This window comes from Lethenteron reissneri, chromosome 10 (genome assembly GCF_015708825.2).
Source record: "Lethenteron reissneri isolate LAM-NWPU_2019-01 chromosome 10, ASM1570882v1, whole genome shotgun sequence".
Classification (NCBI taxonomy): domain Eukaryota; kingdom Metazoa; phylum Chordata; class Hyperoartia; order Petromyzontiformes; family Petromyzontidae; genus Lethenteron; species Lethenteron reissneri.
This window is the reverse complement of record NC_083788.1, coordinates 11,968,583-11,985,330: the sequence shown is the minus strand read 5'-3', so window position 1 is coordinate 11,985,330 and position 16,748 is coordinate 11,968,583. Positions and strand designations below refer to the sequence as shown.

General features: G+C 45.1%; 2 protein-coding genes across 3 annotated transcripts in view; one reads left to right on the top strand and one right to left on the bottom strand.

The window, feature by feature from the left end:
- Nucleotides 1–5,855, bottom strand: part of LOC133340559 (protein flightless-1 homolog) — a 34,548-nt gene extending 28,693 nt beyond the window's left edge. For both annotated transcript variants that reach the window (XR_009754920.1, XM_061548863.1), the window contains exons 1-7: nt 5,733–5,855; nt 2,968–3,078; nt 2,506–2,577; nt 2,243–2,323; nt 1,885–1,970; nt 651–815; nt 92–195 (exon numbers count right to left, since the gene is read on the bottom strand). Coding sequence is in view for 1 of the 2 variants with exons in the window: in XM_061548863.1 (XP_061404847.1) it covers nt 92–195; nt 651–815; nt 1,885–1,970; nt 2,243–2,323; nt 2,506–2,577; nt 2,968–3,078; nt 5,733–5,798 (685 nt within the window). In the remaining variant the exon portion in view is untranslated. The remainder of the gene's footprint in view (nt 1–91; nt 196–650; nt 816–1,884; nt 1,971–2,242; nt 2,324–2,505; nt 2,578–2,967; nt 3,079–5,732) is intronic.
- A 665-nt stretch (nt 5,856–6,520) lies between these two features.
- FAM185A (family with sequence similarity 185 member A) lies at nt 6,521–15,375 on the top strand. The gene is given in 9 exon segments (XM_061548949.1): nt 6,521–7,818; nt 8,843–8,874; nt 8,876–8,953; nt 9,344–9,433; nt 10,583–10,721; nt 10,919–10,960; nt 13,295–13,390; nt 14,061–14,198; nt 14,814–15,375. Coding segments are annotated over 9 exon segments (1,563 nt in total). The 5' UTR covers nt 6,521–6,977; the 3' UTR covers nt 14,921–15,375.
- Nucleotides 15,376–16,748: the final 1,373 nt, after the last annotated feature.

Genomic DNA, 16,748 nt, shown 5'->3' with positions numbered 1-16,748 from the left:
ACACAAAAATCAGTTTTAAAGAACTCAGTTTTCAATGATGATGGCGATTATATTTGTAGCAATGTGCATGCAAGAGCAAGGCTGTAGTAACCTGTCAGGTGGCTTAGTGCATCCAGCGACGCGGGCATGTTGTTCGGAGACCGCTGTGTGTTCCGCAAGTGCAGAGTCTGCAGTTTCGTCATGACAGGCAATTGCCTGCATTACCCACGTTCAACCAAATCGGAAGACGAGCCAACGTCAAAAGAAAAATTGTAAATGTCAAGCAAAACAGTCCAAACACCCAACGTTCTCCTATATTAGACTTAACGTGGTAATGCCTCCTTCACCATCATATAAAATGTAAACATGTAAACGTTGGGTTGACAATGATTGTACTAAAAATATATATAGAATAAGGAACTGGACAGGTAAATGACTGAATTTATTTTAAAATGCACAAGCTTCCTCTCCCTGTGACGCAAATCCCCCCATTTGGTAAACCATCTTCAAATGCGATTGCATTTAGACATTCTATAAATACACATTGTATTGTGCAATACGGATTACGCGAATTATGAAATCCATACGGAGATGAAAATTACACCAATCAAACAAAGTGGCTTAGCGGAAGCGGTGCCGAGTAAACGGTGCTCGAGATGCGATGCTCTCACCGGAGCTGGGCGTGCTGCAGCGGATTGTTGTTGAGGATGAGGGTCTGCAGGTGCACGAGGCGCCGCATCTGTGGGGGAAGACTCTGCAGGCGGTTGTTGCTCAGGTCCAGGTACAGGAGGTCCGTGATGTTGATGAACAGCTGGCTGTGCAGCGACGGCCCAATACTACAAGAACCATTAATCATCAACAGCAGCAGCAATGGTATTCATATTCTTGGTTCTTTCGGTAAAGTCACGTAGGAAGGAAATAATAAAATAATACAAATAAAACGGTAAAATTCTCACGACGTTTTGATTGCGACACAAGCAATCCATCATCAGGTGTGAAAAACCACAGCAAGAAATTTTGAAAAAAGCAGCAATGATAAAAATAACAATAAGCAATGCCAGCCATGACTGTAAACATTTTAAAGTACTGTTGTTTTTTAGTGTGTGTGTGAACACCGAGCACGTTTGTTAATCATTGAGGCATTTTAAACTGCTTTTTGTATTTACTATAACTTATCATCACGAGCATAGATAAAGCAAGGATAGCCACGAGAAATGTACTTCTAAATTGATCTCTGCAATGGAAGCACTTTTTCCTAAAACGTGATGCTACTAAATATTTTTGGTTATGAGGCAGAGTTAATCAAGATGGTTTATTTACTTCTGTGGTTGCTCACTACTATTACCAGTCACCCGTGTTTTTGTTGCGGAGTAAGACCATACCTGAAAATTGGTTTTTTACCCTTCTATCTGGCAACAAAACTGACACCTTTTTTACAAGGAGTCATGTTTGCATAGACCACAATACCTGCAGTCATAATGCAAACAAAAAACATAACTCTGATAATGTGCACTGTCCTTGAAGTTGATTGGTCCACACCCGAGACAGCTTTCCTTAGAGCCTAGTCTCACATGGGTTGGACCATATGACGTCAAAAGGCGCGCAACTCAAAGACAATGCACCATCAGAGTATGAGAGCTCGGGGTAAGCATTTACACCATTGGAACCTCATTTGCCAGACTAGGCTCTAAGGAAAGCTGTCTTGGGTGTGGACCAATCAACTTCAAGGACAGTGCACATTATCAGAGTTATGTTTTTTGTTTGCATTATGACTGCAGGTATTGTGGTCTATGCAAACATGACTCCTTGTAAAAAAGGTGTCAGTTTTGTTGCCAGATAGAAGGGTAAAAAACCAATTATCATATTTTTACTGGCAAATGAGGTTCCAATGGTGTAATACCATACCTGTTGTGGCTTAGATTGAGGACGAGCATGTTGTGCGCTTTATCCAGCTCCCGCGGGATCTCCGTCAGCTGGTTGTGGCTCAGGTCCTTTGTGTGACAAACACGGCTTTATAATACAATTCTGATCATCGGCTGTTACCGTTTAACCAAACACAACAATCAATTACAATTACCGAAGAAAATAGCTATAATAATAACTTGGTATTTACTGACTTTCCACATTCTATCTTACATTTCATGTGAAAATTAAGATGTTGACCCTTAGGAATCACTATTTGTTGGCAGCCTCTCTGCTGTATGCAGCGCTTGGGCGAGCACCCGCTGTCGTGGGCCATGAACACGTGAGGGCCTTGACTCACCAGGACAGAAAGGTCCTCCAGCTGAAAGATGTCATTGGGAACGCCGCTGTTCTTCAGGTTGTTAGCGCGAGCAACAATGGCCTGCAGAAATACCAAAACCAGATTTAACCGAGACAGTGACACAAACCGTCTGGCATAGTTGACATTGTATGAATGTTAACGGAAGTAGTTGGGAACTATGCCGTAACGTTCCAAACTAAATGTTTCTTTTTATTCTGATGTAATTTCTTGAATTGTAATGTTTTAAAGGCAAAAAAACAAACCCGGAGACAAGGCAGGTGTGAAATCTCTCCATGGAGGGTGTTGATGCTGTTGTGGCTCACAGACAAGTACTCCTAATGCAGAAAGCAGAACAAATATTCAGCATTGACAACTGCTGAACATAGCAGTTCGGATAAATACATTAGTTCCCATAGACCCATCCCAGCCAACTGGTACAAGTCCCTCTCCACTGTGTTTTCGGGTTGTTACCGCCTCTTGTTTGGCACTGATGTCCCCAAGTTTGACTCATCGTGCTGGGAGCTTGTTCAGGAACTGAAGAAGCTCTCAGCACGAATAGCAAAACTTCAGACATCACACCCAGCAACTCGCGATACAACCTGAACATACATCGGACAGCTGCATGGCACAACTGTGACAACCTGCAGTGGTTGCAAAAAAACCAAGAACTACTTTAACCCGTTAATATTGTACAACATGCTTAAGGAAATAAAATGATGGCAGACCAGCTTCTCCAGTTTTCCCAGCTCTTCCGGCAGGTAACACAGTCCCGTGTGGTTGAGCTTCAGCCACCGAAGACTGCTCATGTCCTCCACACTCTCAGGAAAGTAGCCACCCTGAATGGAAAAGAAACGAGTCAGTAAAATGCATAACAGTTGAAAAGGTACTTTAAATTCCAGTGAAATACTTACACAATTATTTTCAATATCATAATTTGTAGGAGTATGCAATTATATGCTAAAGGTGCAATACCAATTAGAATTCAACATTTTTAAAGTGCTTGCAAATAAACGGTGAACCTTATTTATTAATTCATTCAGTAATTCAGTATCTCAAGTCTCCAATCAAATGAAGGAAATGCACATGAATTGGCTCTCATCTGGTTTAGCGAACGACATCAATCTAGAGAAAATATCATTCTCAAAAGGATCTAAACCTGCTGCTTTACGGACAGCTTCATAGTGAATCTCAATGAGATTTCACAGAGTGACAGCAATAGTAATGTTTGTCACATAAACAAAACATGCCAATTCATTACTAGTTCAGCACACCGGTGTGTGTTGGAGAGTAAACGCACAACATTTACAATTCGAGTACGACGTTTCGCCAGTACAATTACAACTAGCATCATCAGGCGGACAGCCAGAGTTGGCGGGTTTAACAACAAATCTATATTTACGCGATCTAACCAAAAAACATCTATTGTGGATGTTGGTGGCGAAAGCTTAGGTGCAGGGTTGTCAACAGCACAAAGGCCGTCTGAAGGCGAATGCCTCCCATTGGAAATTCGCTTGGTTAAAGGGTGTCTAAATAAACCATTTATGGTCCCCGTACTAGGGATTTCACGTCATTAAAAGTAATTAATCCGACAAAAGGGGTTCCGTGCTCTTACTCAAAATTGCTTCACGTAAAAAGTAGACTACCTGTTGGGGGGACGGGGAGGTAACGTTGGAAAAATTCCAATCACATACCTGTCAACCCCCTATCAGTGCCTACCTTTTTAAAGACCAATTTAGACCTCATTGGCCACCCAGTGCCCTTATAAATCTGAACGTTCATCCATCAAAGTCCCATCACAAGAGAGAAAGACAAATAGATTTGTTTTTGACTTAAAACTTTCGTGACTGCTGGAATTATAATTCTATGGTTCTTTCGGTAAAGTCACGTAGATAGAAAACAAATAGTAACAAAAATTATTCACTTTATTTTTATTTTATTGTTATTATTTTTTCTATCTGCGTGACTTTACCGAAAGAACCATAGAAAATAAGATTTGTTTAGTATGTTGCCCGTATTGAAACGGCTGTACGCCGTACGGACCTGTAAACTCGATTTCCCTGCACAAGAATTACGGAGTAAACCGTACCGGTTGACAGCTGTTGCAATCACAATTTTATGTTGGTGTCTGTGGTGGGAAACGGAGAAGAGAAATCGCCACCAAGTTTTTTGGGATGATACAACCCGATAACAATGTGGAGCCGCGACGTTTTAAAAATATGGGGCCGTCCATAAATGACGTCACGCACCTGGGGGGGGGTCAGACATTTGTGACGATGTGTGGGGAGGGGGGTTTGAGAAATGTGACGTCACATCAAAATGCGCAACTTTAAATAAATATAGACAACACGTTAAACTTAATTAAATAGACTTTTTTAAATAAATGTTTTCTCCTACAACATCAGAGTGCAGCGCCACATTAAATACTCACTACAATGACAATAGTTTAAAGCGATTTGAAGCATGTTTTATTTGGGGGGGGGGCAGAGCTTGTGACGTCATATTTGAGGGGGGGTCTGACTTTTTGTGACGAAGGGGGGGGGGGTCAAAAATCGTCAAAACTCGCGTGACGTCATTTATGGACGGCCCCTATTATGTGAGGGAGGATGTGGAATACAAATATTTTATTTAAACAAAACACAACACCAGGTGCCCTGACGTCAATGCAGCGCTGTGATTGCGCGCCACATGGCGACTTTTAAAAATAAATTTTCTTCACAAATCTGGCTGTCGCCTGATGAAGCTGGTTGCAATTACTGGCGAAACGTCGTACTCACGTTCTGTTTACGTGACAGACCTTACAAATTGGCCGTGTCGGGTGTGGTGGCGCGTTTAACGACACATTCATACAATTAATAGATCCAAACCAAAAAACACAACCTGCAAATTATGGATCTAAAGTAATTAATGTTTGCCATTGAAGCAAGGCTCAACAAGAAATGAATGAAAAAATATTGAATAATATTCTTGGTTCTTTCGGTAAAGTCACGTAGAAGGGAAAAAAAAATATTGTTTCATATTTATATTATTTTGTTATTTCCCTTCTACGTGACTTTACCGAAAGAACCAAGAATATGAATCCCCGCAGTCACGAAAGCTTTGAATTTAACAAAAATAATGAATCGTTTAATTATTAAATTCGCGTCCGTCATTCAAACGCCGAACAGCTGTGGATGATAAACAACAAAGCGACCGCGGCAGCTGTCGCCTTTAACAGAGGAACAGCAGCAGCTGTAACACGAACAAACTGCGTCACTCTCGTCGCGGCTCAGCGGAATTCTCGACAATTTCATTTAACATAAACTCGCTTTTGGCCATCGTGCTCAAGCAGAGAGTCAGTCGGCAAGTGCTGCCACACACACACGCACGAGACACACTTCGACGCAATTGATTCCAACACTCCGATAGCAAATCGCGTTTATTGCCAGCATTTAAAACAAACAAACAAACACACACGTGTGTGAAGCTTTCATTGAAGCGTTTAGCGGCGAACCTTGAAGGAATTTCCGCTCAAGTCCACGCCGCGCACGAACGGCAGCACGCCGGTGGAGGCCGCCATGACTCTCGCTTCACTCCCCACCCCCTCTCGTGACGTCACGCGCGCCTGTGACGTCACGAGGGGGGAAAACTACGGCGCGAATGTGACGTCACTCGGCACAAAGTTGCGGCGGTGCCTCCGGCTGACGTCACGGGCTGCGCCGCAATACAATGGTGACGTCACGACGTCCATCTGTACAGAGACGAAGAATATAAATTATTTTACAGGAGGAATCCGATTAGCTGTAAAGCTCTTTTTCACAGATGCCCGGAAGAGATGGGTCAAAACGTATACAACAATAACCTAAACAATCTAGACGCAATCAAAATAATTTATATTAATAAATAAATAAAATAAAATCTGTCGATAAAAATTTAAATTTAACCGTACACTCAATGACGTCACGCGGCGCAATCGGCGAATTACGTCACAACAAAGTAAAACATGAATAACCGTGCTCTTGAATTTCACGCATCGGATAAGCCGCTAGGGTCGCCGTTCGCCAATCAGCTGACGGTACCGGCCGAAGCGCTCTGTGAAATGTAACGCCTCGCCCACCCCCCCCCCCCGCTAAAAGCCAATCAGCTGGCGATGCCGGCCTAAGCGCTCTGTGAAATGTAACGCCTCGCCCACCCCCCCCCCCCCGCTAAAAGCCAATCAGCTGGCGATGCCGGCCTAAGCGCTCTGTGAAATGTAACGCCTCGCCCCCCCCTACCAAAAGTCAATCAGCTGGCGGTGCCGGCCGAAGAGTAGGCCACGTGCGGGAGTCGTCGTCTTTCATCCCTTCCCTCCTCCTCCTCCCTCCTCCTCCCCTCCCCGTGCTCCGTAACAACAACAACAAAACACAGCGGGGTTGTTGTAAACCTCCCGGGGGGAGGGGTGGTTGCTCGCGGATGTTTGTGTTTGTTTAAACCGTTCCGACGCTCTTAACTCGCGCCGGCACGATGACTTTAACCACGTAGGCTGTATAATTCTTCCCAACACGCACCCTCGGTCGAGCTCAACGTTGGTAACCACTGAATGGAGCAGCACCACACACACGTATTTGTTTCCGTGACGAGCCCCCGACCAAGTTGGAGCTGTGTCCGGGAGTTGGCGGCGGTGGTGACGGGTTTAACGACGAAAAAGCCATCGGCGCAATAGATTGAGATATCTATATAGATTGAGAGATATATATAAATTGAGGCGAGTTAACGAACAATGACGGCTCTGCGATCGATCGCGGCTCACTTGAGAGTCGCCCTCGCCCTGCGGCGGGCGACTCGAGCGAGCCGGCGTGGACTTTGCCACCGACCCGGTTCGAACCCAGCGCCGCCACCGCGGTGGGAGTCGCGCGTGGCGCTCTTCTCGTCGCTGCGTCTGCGGGCAGCGAGCCACGTGTCCGTGCTGCCCCTGGACCCGCACGGCTACCCCGATGGCGACAGAGCATTTGTTAGGGTCTTCAGGGAACGGGGCAGTGAGCACGGCGAGGGGCTGGGTCCTGTAGAGGGCATGGGGCTGGGTCCTGGAGAGGTCATTGGGAAGGATCCTGTAGAGGTCATTGGGCAGGATCCTGTAGAGGGCATCGGGCAGGATCCTGGAGAGGTCATTGGACAGGATCCTGGAGAGGGCATCAGGCAGGGTCCTGGAAAGGTCATTGGGCAGGATCCTGGAGAGGGCATCGGGCAGGATCCTGGAGAGGTCATTGGGCAGGATCCTGGAGAGGGCATCAGGCAGGGTCCTGGAAAGGTCATTGGGCTGGGTCCTGGAAAGGTCATTGGGCAGGATCCTGTAGAGGGCATCGGGCAGGGTCCTGTAGAGGGCATCGGGCTGGGTCCTGGAAAGGTCATTGGGCAGGATCCTGGAGAGGGCATCGGGCTGGGTCCTGGAGAGGGCAGTGGAAATGGCATTGGGCAGCAGGGCGCGCCCGCTGGTCAGGGCAGTGCGTTGGGCGCACGAGGCGTAAGCGTGGACTACAGCGATTCCCACAAACGATTGCAGGTGACGGGGAGTGAGCGAGCCGTCGGTTACCAACTGGAGGTGACCGTGCCAATTAAATTTGGTAGGTGTCTTGTTTGTGCAGCGCATTTCATGATGCTGTACAGGGTGGTCCGGATGTCATTGTGACCCACATTTAATTATCTTGAATCTATTTTTAAAGTTAAGGTTTATTTTAAACAAATTAATATGCAAAGGAAAATAAATGTGAGGAATTCATTGGGGGTGGGGGGGGGTCACAAGACACCTGGACCAGCCTGGACAGGGTCATCCATATACAACAGTACTGTATAGATACCCGACTGATTTCTATTGATTCCTCAATCTTATCAAAGAGCAGATTGAACATCGCCAAAGTGATGGCCCCAAATCTCACATCGGAGTGTTGTGATACGTGTATTGAGATTGGATGGTAGACCTATAGGGGAAAGAATTCACCGTGCTGTTTTCTCTCATTCCATATTATTTTAGTACGTGGATTGGCCAGTCTTAATACACACCAGGGGGGTTATAGTGTGTGTAATGCATTACGTTGAATTGCCACCGTGAACTGAATTCGCATGATAGTCTGCTGTGGTACAAAAGTGACTTTTTTTCGTGCACCGTAACAGACAGTCCGTGGCGCCATAAATCAAAAGCTACGAAAAACTGAAAAGGTCGTAAGTTGCCCCAAGGAGGGGCCCAGCAACACTAACCAATTAGGCCCACCAGCCCAGTAACCCTAACCTAACGAGCCAACTAACAAATTGTACAAGCCCTCTCACTCACCATAACAATCAGCCACTTCAACTAGCCCTAACAAACTAGCGAATTGCCAGTAGCTCTGTCACTGACTTTAACCAAGTCGCTAGTTGACTACGAGTACCAACCAAAGCCAACGAGCCCACCAGCTACGAATACTATCCTTCACACTGAACATAAGCATATCATTAATGCCCACCCTTGCACTTGGGCAGGACCTTTTTCACATTTCGGTCGCTTTAACGTTTTTGGTGAAAAATAAATTGACTTGTGCTAAATCGGGCGTCGAGTTGACGGGTGTCTTCCAGAGTGGCGAACAATGACAATTCGGGCATTGTTGTGACCAGACTTGGATCTCGCGACCAGCGGGGATGGTGGCAGTCCACGTGGGCAGCATGGAAAGCGATGTGTGCAGCGTACGCACGGACAGAGGCGGCGTTCACTTGGCATCTATCAAGGTAATCCCCCCCTCTTCAAAAATATGGGGTTGTGTTAAAATATATATAGAGAGATATCACCAACTTTCGATTTTAAGCTTTCGTGACTGCAGGGATTTATATTCATGGTTTGTTCGGTAAAGTCACGTAGAAGGGAAATAATAAAATAATGAAAATAAAACAATAACATTCTCCCGACTTTTCGATTGCAACACAAGCAATCATCATCATCAGGTGTGAAAAGCAATCATCACCTGATGATGATGATGATTGCTTGTGTTGTAATCGAAACGTCGTGGGAATTGTATTATTTTATTATTTTCCTTCTACGTGACTTTACCGAACGAACCAAGAATATATATCACCAACTGTTTAGCAACTGTACATTGAAACATGTCATTGTGATGGCAGGGTGCAGACATCAGCGTTGAGAGCGAGCACGGAAATGTGTCAGCAGGGTCCCTGCAGGGTAACGTGAACATCCATGCCAGAGGTTGCAATGTAAGTCCCACTTGATCATCATCTGTCTCTTTACGCAATAACAAGCGTTTTCGTTTTTGTGGGTTTCTTTTATTTCACACTGGAACTGCCGTGTGTGGATGCGTTCATAGCTGTGTACTGAACTTACCCCCACATGTTGTCACTTACACACGTGTGCATTTGCCCAGTGAATATTAAGGATGTTGAACCAATTACAAGCTCAAAGTAATTCAAATGTATGGTCCAACATCAAGAGATGGGAGATGGATAAGTAAACCAAATGTTTGAAAAATTTACCAACGTCTAAATGCGGACCAAACACTTAAACATCTTAAAAGGGTGGTTTAAATGCAAAAGTAGGTAAAAGAGTATCCAGTCTATAAAAACGATGGTAAATGAAACAGTAGAAAATGACACCTGCTGTATATTTCGCGTGTGCATGTCTCTCCCCGTCGTCGCGTGTATTTTTATCCGAGTCCACCGGTTTTTCCCTCTACATTTAGAAACATGCGTTCAGAGTATTTGGCTGCTGTGAATTTCCACATGTTAAGCCACTTCGTTGAGTCGTCATGTGTGGCTAGGTCGCTTATTAAAAATAGCTATATAGCTCAATGAGCCTTACCTGGTAAAATAACAAATAGTTATATTTGATTTAAAGCTTTCGTGACTGCAGGGATTCATATTCTTGGTTCTTTCGGTAAAGTCACGTAGAAGGGAAACAATACAATAATAAAAATATAAAACAATAACCACAGCAAGAACATTTTCTTGCTGTGGGTTTCACACCTGATGATTGCTTGTGTTGCAATCGAAACGTGAGAATTGTATTTTTTATGTTTTTATTATTTTATCGTTTCCCTTCTACGTGACTTTACCGAAAGAACCAAGAAAAATAGTTTATAGTTTAGTGTAATTGTAATCGCCAAACGGGATGGTGGGTGATGGACGAGACTGGTGACGGAATGGCAGCCAAAGGAGAGAATGCAGCCAAAGGTACGACCACTGTGGAGAGGGAGCGATGATATCAGTTCATGTGTACGAGTCAGATGGTAGCAGCACAGCACTGCACTGCACTGTGAGCGATGGTGACGGTTTGGGGAGGTCTTTATCAAGCGGTGGATAGACACTTGCTGATGACGATATTGAACGAGGTTTTTCTTGCTGTTGCAGTCGGTGAACATCGATAAGCTGCAAGCGATTAAAGCGTGCGTTTCCACCAAGCGTGGTCCACTCAACGCGAAATTTATTTACGCGGAATCGTCGCAGTTCAGCTCGACTTCTGGAACTGTGAATTTGGGGAGCACGCACGGTCAGTTGAACCCATAGACTTGTTGATATTAATTTCGGAAAACGACAATTTTAATGCTGTTACCTGCCGCTTGCGGTAGTAAATGCTAACTTGGATTACAGAAAAAATCTTGTGATGCCAACAGAAAATGCGATTGGATAAAAGGACCCATAAAGTAGCAGTGCATCGCTAACAATCACAATGCTATGTATTTGCAGGAAACACAGTCGTCACTACGGACGAGGGACACATCGTCGTAGGTCAGTAATTGAACTCCGTGACAGATGTTTGTGAAGGGAGGGAGTGAAATGCCACGTCCAGCACCAGTGGGATTCCTTAAAATGGGATGTCCAGTAGGGTGACCTACCTCTGTGAAAAAGACCTTCATAGTCCATCGGATTTCTCCAAGTCTGAATAAAGATTCTGATTCTCAGCTGCAGCTCAGCAAGACAGCCATAGGGTGGCACTGCGACTGTTATGGGGTCCATGGAACCTCAATAAAAGACCACCATCACAGTAGGGGTGTGTAAAACGATAACCGGTTAAACCGATAACCGTTCTCAGAGTTGATTACTGGATCTAACAGTCACCGATTCTGGTGCAATTTCCGTCTTGTATGCACTGATTGGCAGGGTGCGATCGTACAGACCACACGACCGCCTGAGCGCATTGGTCCTCGTTTGTAAAGGTAAAAGTACAGTCCTGCATTTTCTCGCGCGCTAACGCCACTGCTGGCGGAAGGGCCTCCACTAGACGGAGCTCGAGGGAGGTAATTGGTCTACTCTTCCATTCTGGCCCAGACGTTTTGGAAGAGGTGGGCCGTATCATTGATAGTTTTTTTTATTTTTACATGTCTCCATAGGTACACATTGTTTGTGCTTTTAAAGCAGCCTAGCACCCGAACTACAGCGCCACCCTTAATCACCTAATTCTTAACAATTCAGAGTTTATAGTGGAGTCGTGCTCCGACAATGACATTTGTGTACATTTGTATATTTTGTACGTGGGTATGCGCACTTTATGCTTGTTATTTTCTGTAATATATAAAAGTACAGAGTATGCACTGTCCGGGCACTATTCAGCTTTGTAAAATGTTGTTCGGGCCAATCGTGCCACCTTTAACCCGGTTAGTCTCGTTCTTCGCCTGCAATGGTTATGCATTTGCAATTCTCATGCTCGTCGCCATGCCCCATGAGCCCAAAAAGCCAGTTGTGATGGGTGGTAGTGGTGTATTTCACTCTGTTGCCAGAGGACGGGGTGGCAATCACGCAAGCTCGCGATTTGCAGACAGAAAACAGGTTGCTGTTGGCTGGGTCTCTAGGCAAAGAATTGCATTGATTTGTAGGCTGCCATGGCAACTGCCAGCACCAAGCTCGCTGACGTTCTCTGCCGTCACAGGCGCGTACGTCAGCGAGTCGTCAACGAGAGAGGGTGCGGAGTGTGTTCACGGCAACTGCGTTTTTTGTGGCTGTGATTCTTGCCATTCTCAGAGATTTCTAACGGAACATCGATTTTGCGCTTCGCACAAACTTAATACAATTCCCGAAGTTCCAACATTGCAAAATGCGACCGGTTTGGCGAGGCTGAGACGTAAATATTTATTTCACAATTATCTTACAATTATCATTAATATCATTGGATGAATAAATCTTCTCTCGGAACTCTTCAGCTAGCAGTGCATCACCCTGTCTCGGAGAATGCTAGAAGATAAAGTCACTGAACTGCCCGTTGTGTTCCTTTCCATTTAGTCTCGAGCTTGGAATATGAGTTAATGGATTTATTTTAAAAATAATCGATTAATTTACAACGGTCGATTACATGGACCTCTTCAAAAATCACACGACCCTAAAGGTTGGAATTCTCGCGCCCCCCCCCCACCCCAACAAGTCACAGCCTCAACAGCCTGCCTACTAGAGGTGAGTAACATCCTCAACAAAATCTCGGCCAGCATGACCCGGCTGATAATAACCGATCACAGCCACAAGCCCTGCCCATCACCTCCCGTCCCACCGTGTCACACGTGGGGAAACAGGCGAGACATGTTTCAACAATTTCGTGCCGTCTGATTGAAGTCGATTAATTGATTGCTTAGATTTTAATCGGAGAGCAGCCCGGCACCTCCAATTAAGCACGGTTTGGATTACGTACGGCGGTGAAAAAGAAGTTGAACGTAAAATTTCGATTTAAAGCTTTCGTGTCTGCAGGAATTCATCTTCTTGGTTCTTTCGGTAAAGTCACGTAGAAGGGAAATAATAAAATAATACAAATAAAACATAATAAAATACAATTCTCACGACGTTTCGGGCCACAACGCAAGCAGCTGTCCTCAGGTGAAGAACAGGTCTGTCGGAAAAACAGCGTCTGAATGACGCTGTTTGAATGACGCTGTCTTTCTGACAGACCTGTTCTTCACCTGAGGACGGCTGCTTGCGTTGTGGCCGAAACGTCGTGAGAATTGTATTTTATTATGTTTTATTATTTCCCTTCTACGTGACTTTACCGAAAGAACCAAGAAGAAGTTGAACGTACACACACACACACGTACAGCTCTTAACTGAGTCCCCCTGTGTGCCGTGCCGCTTGTGCTTCCACAGAAAGCCTGGACGGGGGGTTGGTGGCTCGCACGCGAGTGGGCGACATCACGGTGCACCTCTCTCAGCCCAGCGCCGTGGAACTTCACAGCGAGCGAGGTGCTTGCAGCTTGCGGCGCTCGGCACGAGCCGACGCACGCAAAGGCTTAGGGGGCCCCAAGCGGCAAACGGTGCCCGGAATCGTAAAAAATAGGAGTGGCCAGCTCAAATTTTTGATCTTAATAAGCATTAAAGACTGATTAATATAAAAGAAAAGTTATTTAATATCTCTCGTCCCTGTCCTGTCTGTATCACTTCTCATCTAATTACATCTTCGTTACTTTTTTGCATCCCGTTTCAGTAAACGTGCCTCATCTGTACCTCCTCATCTCATTGCGCTCTTTCTCGTCTATATATAATATATTCTGTCATCTCTCTCCAGGAGTTTATAAATAGGAAGGCGGTCCCCAAAGATAGACTCGGTGAGGCTTTGACCATTTGCAGGTTGATGGAGGTGGGAGGCGGCATGTCCAGTTCGAGTATCACTCGTCACCGATGTAGGCCACTGCCCGGGGTTGAACTTTGATGGCCAGGTCCATTGCGGTGGTGTACGAACCGCTGCGTCGCCGTTGAATATCTGGGTAAAGAAGGGGAATTCTTCTTATGAATGGTATCTACGGTTGAAATACACTCAAACAATATCAATGTGTGTTCATTGTGTCCAAATTTTTTTTTATTGACATACGAATGCTGATTTCAGTTGTCCTGCCCTCTTGTGTCTTGTTAATAGGAGATGTAAATATCAAATTCCCAGACTCCTTGGGACTAGAATTCCTTGTTACTGGTGGAAAAGGAGTGGTCGTAAATCCTGATGTTCACCTCGAGAGCATGGAGCTCAGCACTAACGGAAGCACTCAGTCCTTGACAGGTAAGTTGGTTTCTTATTAAACCATTACTGTATAATAACAATAATGCATTTTTACACGTGCAAAAATGTGCGCACATATATTACCTTTGAACCTCACACAAGCTCATGCCCGACGATGTCTCAATGCTTATGTTTGTTTAAAAAATGTTATTAAGGCAGTGACCGATGTTAAAAGCCTTACCTTTATCTCAGGCTGACCCAGCTGCTCGTTGTCGGGTCATCTTGAACAAATGTTTTTTTTTCCGGGATTTTGGACCGAAGCCAAAAAAACACGATGTTCTTATGCAAATGTGGAACTCGGGGCTTTACGCAATTGCGTCTCTCTCTGTGGCATGTACGTACCATCTATGCGAATGGAACAAAGCTCGAGCATTCAGACAATTTGACTGATTTTTCCCCACTCGAATTGAATTACCCTAAACAAACGGGTTTTCTTTGCGATGGGCATGTGGCTACGTTTTACACACTCGTGATTTGCAGTACTGCCCCTGAGCAAAAATAGCCTCGTGCTTCTGTCCGCAGTGGCGAATGCTTGGTGTCTGCGCGACACGTTTTGTCGTGAAGGTTCACAAAGTGATGCTCGTTCCTGTTGTCGTCGTCAGTTGTTGTTGGTAGGTCGGTTGAGCAAGGGTGGCGTGCTGGTCAGAGCCACGTCCAAGCACGGCACAGTGCGTCTGCAACGGCAAAGCTGGTTTCAGTCTCTCGGCCTGAAGGGAAAATGAACGTTGTTTGGGAGACACGAATGCGTGAAAAATGAATCGAGAAAACATTAACCGTCGGAGATTCTTCTGACGACATTGTCGTTGTAATGTCCAATGGAAATGTATGATGGGCAACGTTGAGAGAAGCGTAAGAAGGTCGCAAAGTAGGGCTCGGGATGTAAATATGGGCAAATCAAAGATCTTGTGGAACAAGTTCACTTCAACTGGAGACCATTTTTTTTTCATCAAGTCGGGCACACTGAGCTACATAGCTCTTTTTCAGAAGCGACCTGGCCACAAATGATTGCCCAATGCAGTGACTTATCATGCGGAAACGTATAGCAGCCAAATACTCGAAACATCTGTCGAAGTGACACGACTGATTAAACACAGAAACATATTTGTACCTTGGACTGCTATTTGAAGTTGGACCGAAATCTGAATTTTGAAATAAAGAGGTGGATGATTGCAGATTGTAGGGAGTGTTTTTCTAATACTGGACCTTTATTATGTGCCCAAATAAGAACTTTTGCAACCCGTGTATGACACCCACCGTGATACGATTCAGAAGCTCCGTCATGAAAATAAAGCGAACAAAAGCTGACCAAAGGCGCATACAAACATGGAGAGATGCATGCTTGGATTACAGAACGTACACAGATAAACAAGTATATTTGACACTGTAAAGAAACGTATGAGGGCTTAGGTGGGAGACATCACTAGAAGGGATAAGGACAAATAGTCAAAAAATGTCAGCCAAGTAATGCAACGCGTCCGAGTGGAGGTCAGCCGAGGAGATGGAGGGGTGAAATGGGGTTGTGTGCAGGTGTTGGCTGGATCGTTGTATTGCTGGATCGTACAAGATGGGAGTGGCTTGGGGTGAGGGGGGTAGGCAGTGTTGGACTAGCAATGTCTGTTGATGACGGTGATGAAATTAAGTGCTGTGCAGATGTACATTTTTGACTGTCAAGTTAATATAAAAATCTCATTGTTCAATTTATCCTCCTTGTTTATGCATTGAAGTCCCCATGCTTCCACCCCCATGTTGAGGCCTTTTTCACAAAGGCACTGTCCCCTAATACTGTTTACCATTCACATCACCCAAAGTATGTCACGTTGTAGTTTACTGGTTTCATCAAGATTCGACCATGTCCGTCCAGTGCTCTTCGAGCTGCATTGACTTCCGGTTGCCGAACGAATACGTTGTAAGGTCGCGTTTATTACACATCAAACGATTGCGACAAATGAACCACAACACCTTGCTGATTTCGTCAAGGAGCATAAACCATCATCACGCGAACTCCGGTCATCCTCGCAGCAGCTTTTGGCTGGTCGCTGCATCGCGCGCTGTCAGATGTGCTCCTGCGGCTGTCTGGAAAGCTCTTCTGATATTTGGAAGTCACGGCAGCTATGCACTTTCACATCTAGATTGAAAACTCATTTCTTTAGAACTGGTTTTTGTGTTTGGTTGACCTTCCGCCGCACCTCCGATTAGCACAGCTGGATACGTACGGTGCGAAAGAAATGCAACATTAGCTTAGTGACAACTTGCACTGACTGCCATCTTGATCTATAATGTGGAGTTGTGTGCATACCACTACCCATTAAGCTTCGTGTTTTTGCCCAAGAATTACCGTTCGCCTTCGATCAGGCCACATCCCATTCAGTACAGATTTACTGTGGCATTGAGAAATGTTATTTCCTTTGCGTATCTTAAATAATTTATAAATATACCTGTGAAGGCATTCTAAGTGTTCACGTGATCCTTTTTGCCGCATGTCATGAGGCCACTTGATCAAACTAAGGAGTGCCTGCTGTGTGTACAGTGTTCCAGGTTACCCCTGTGTAT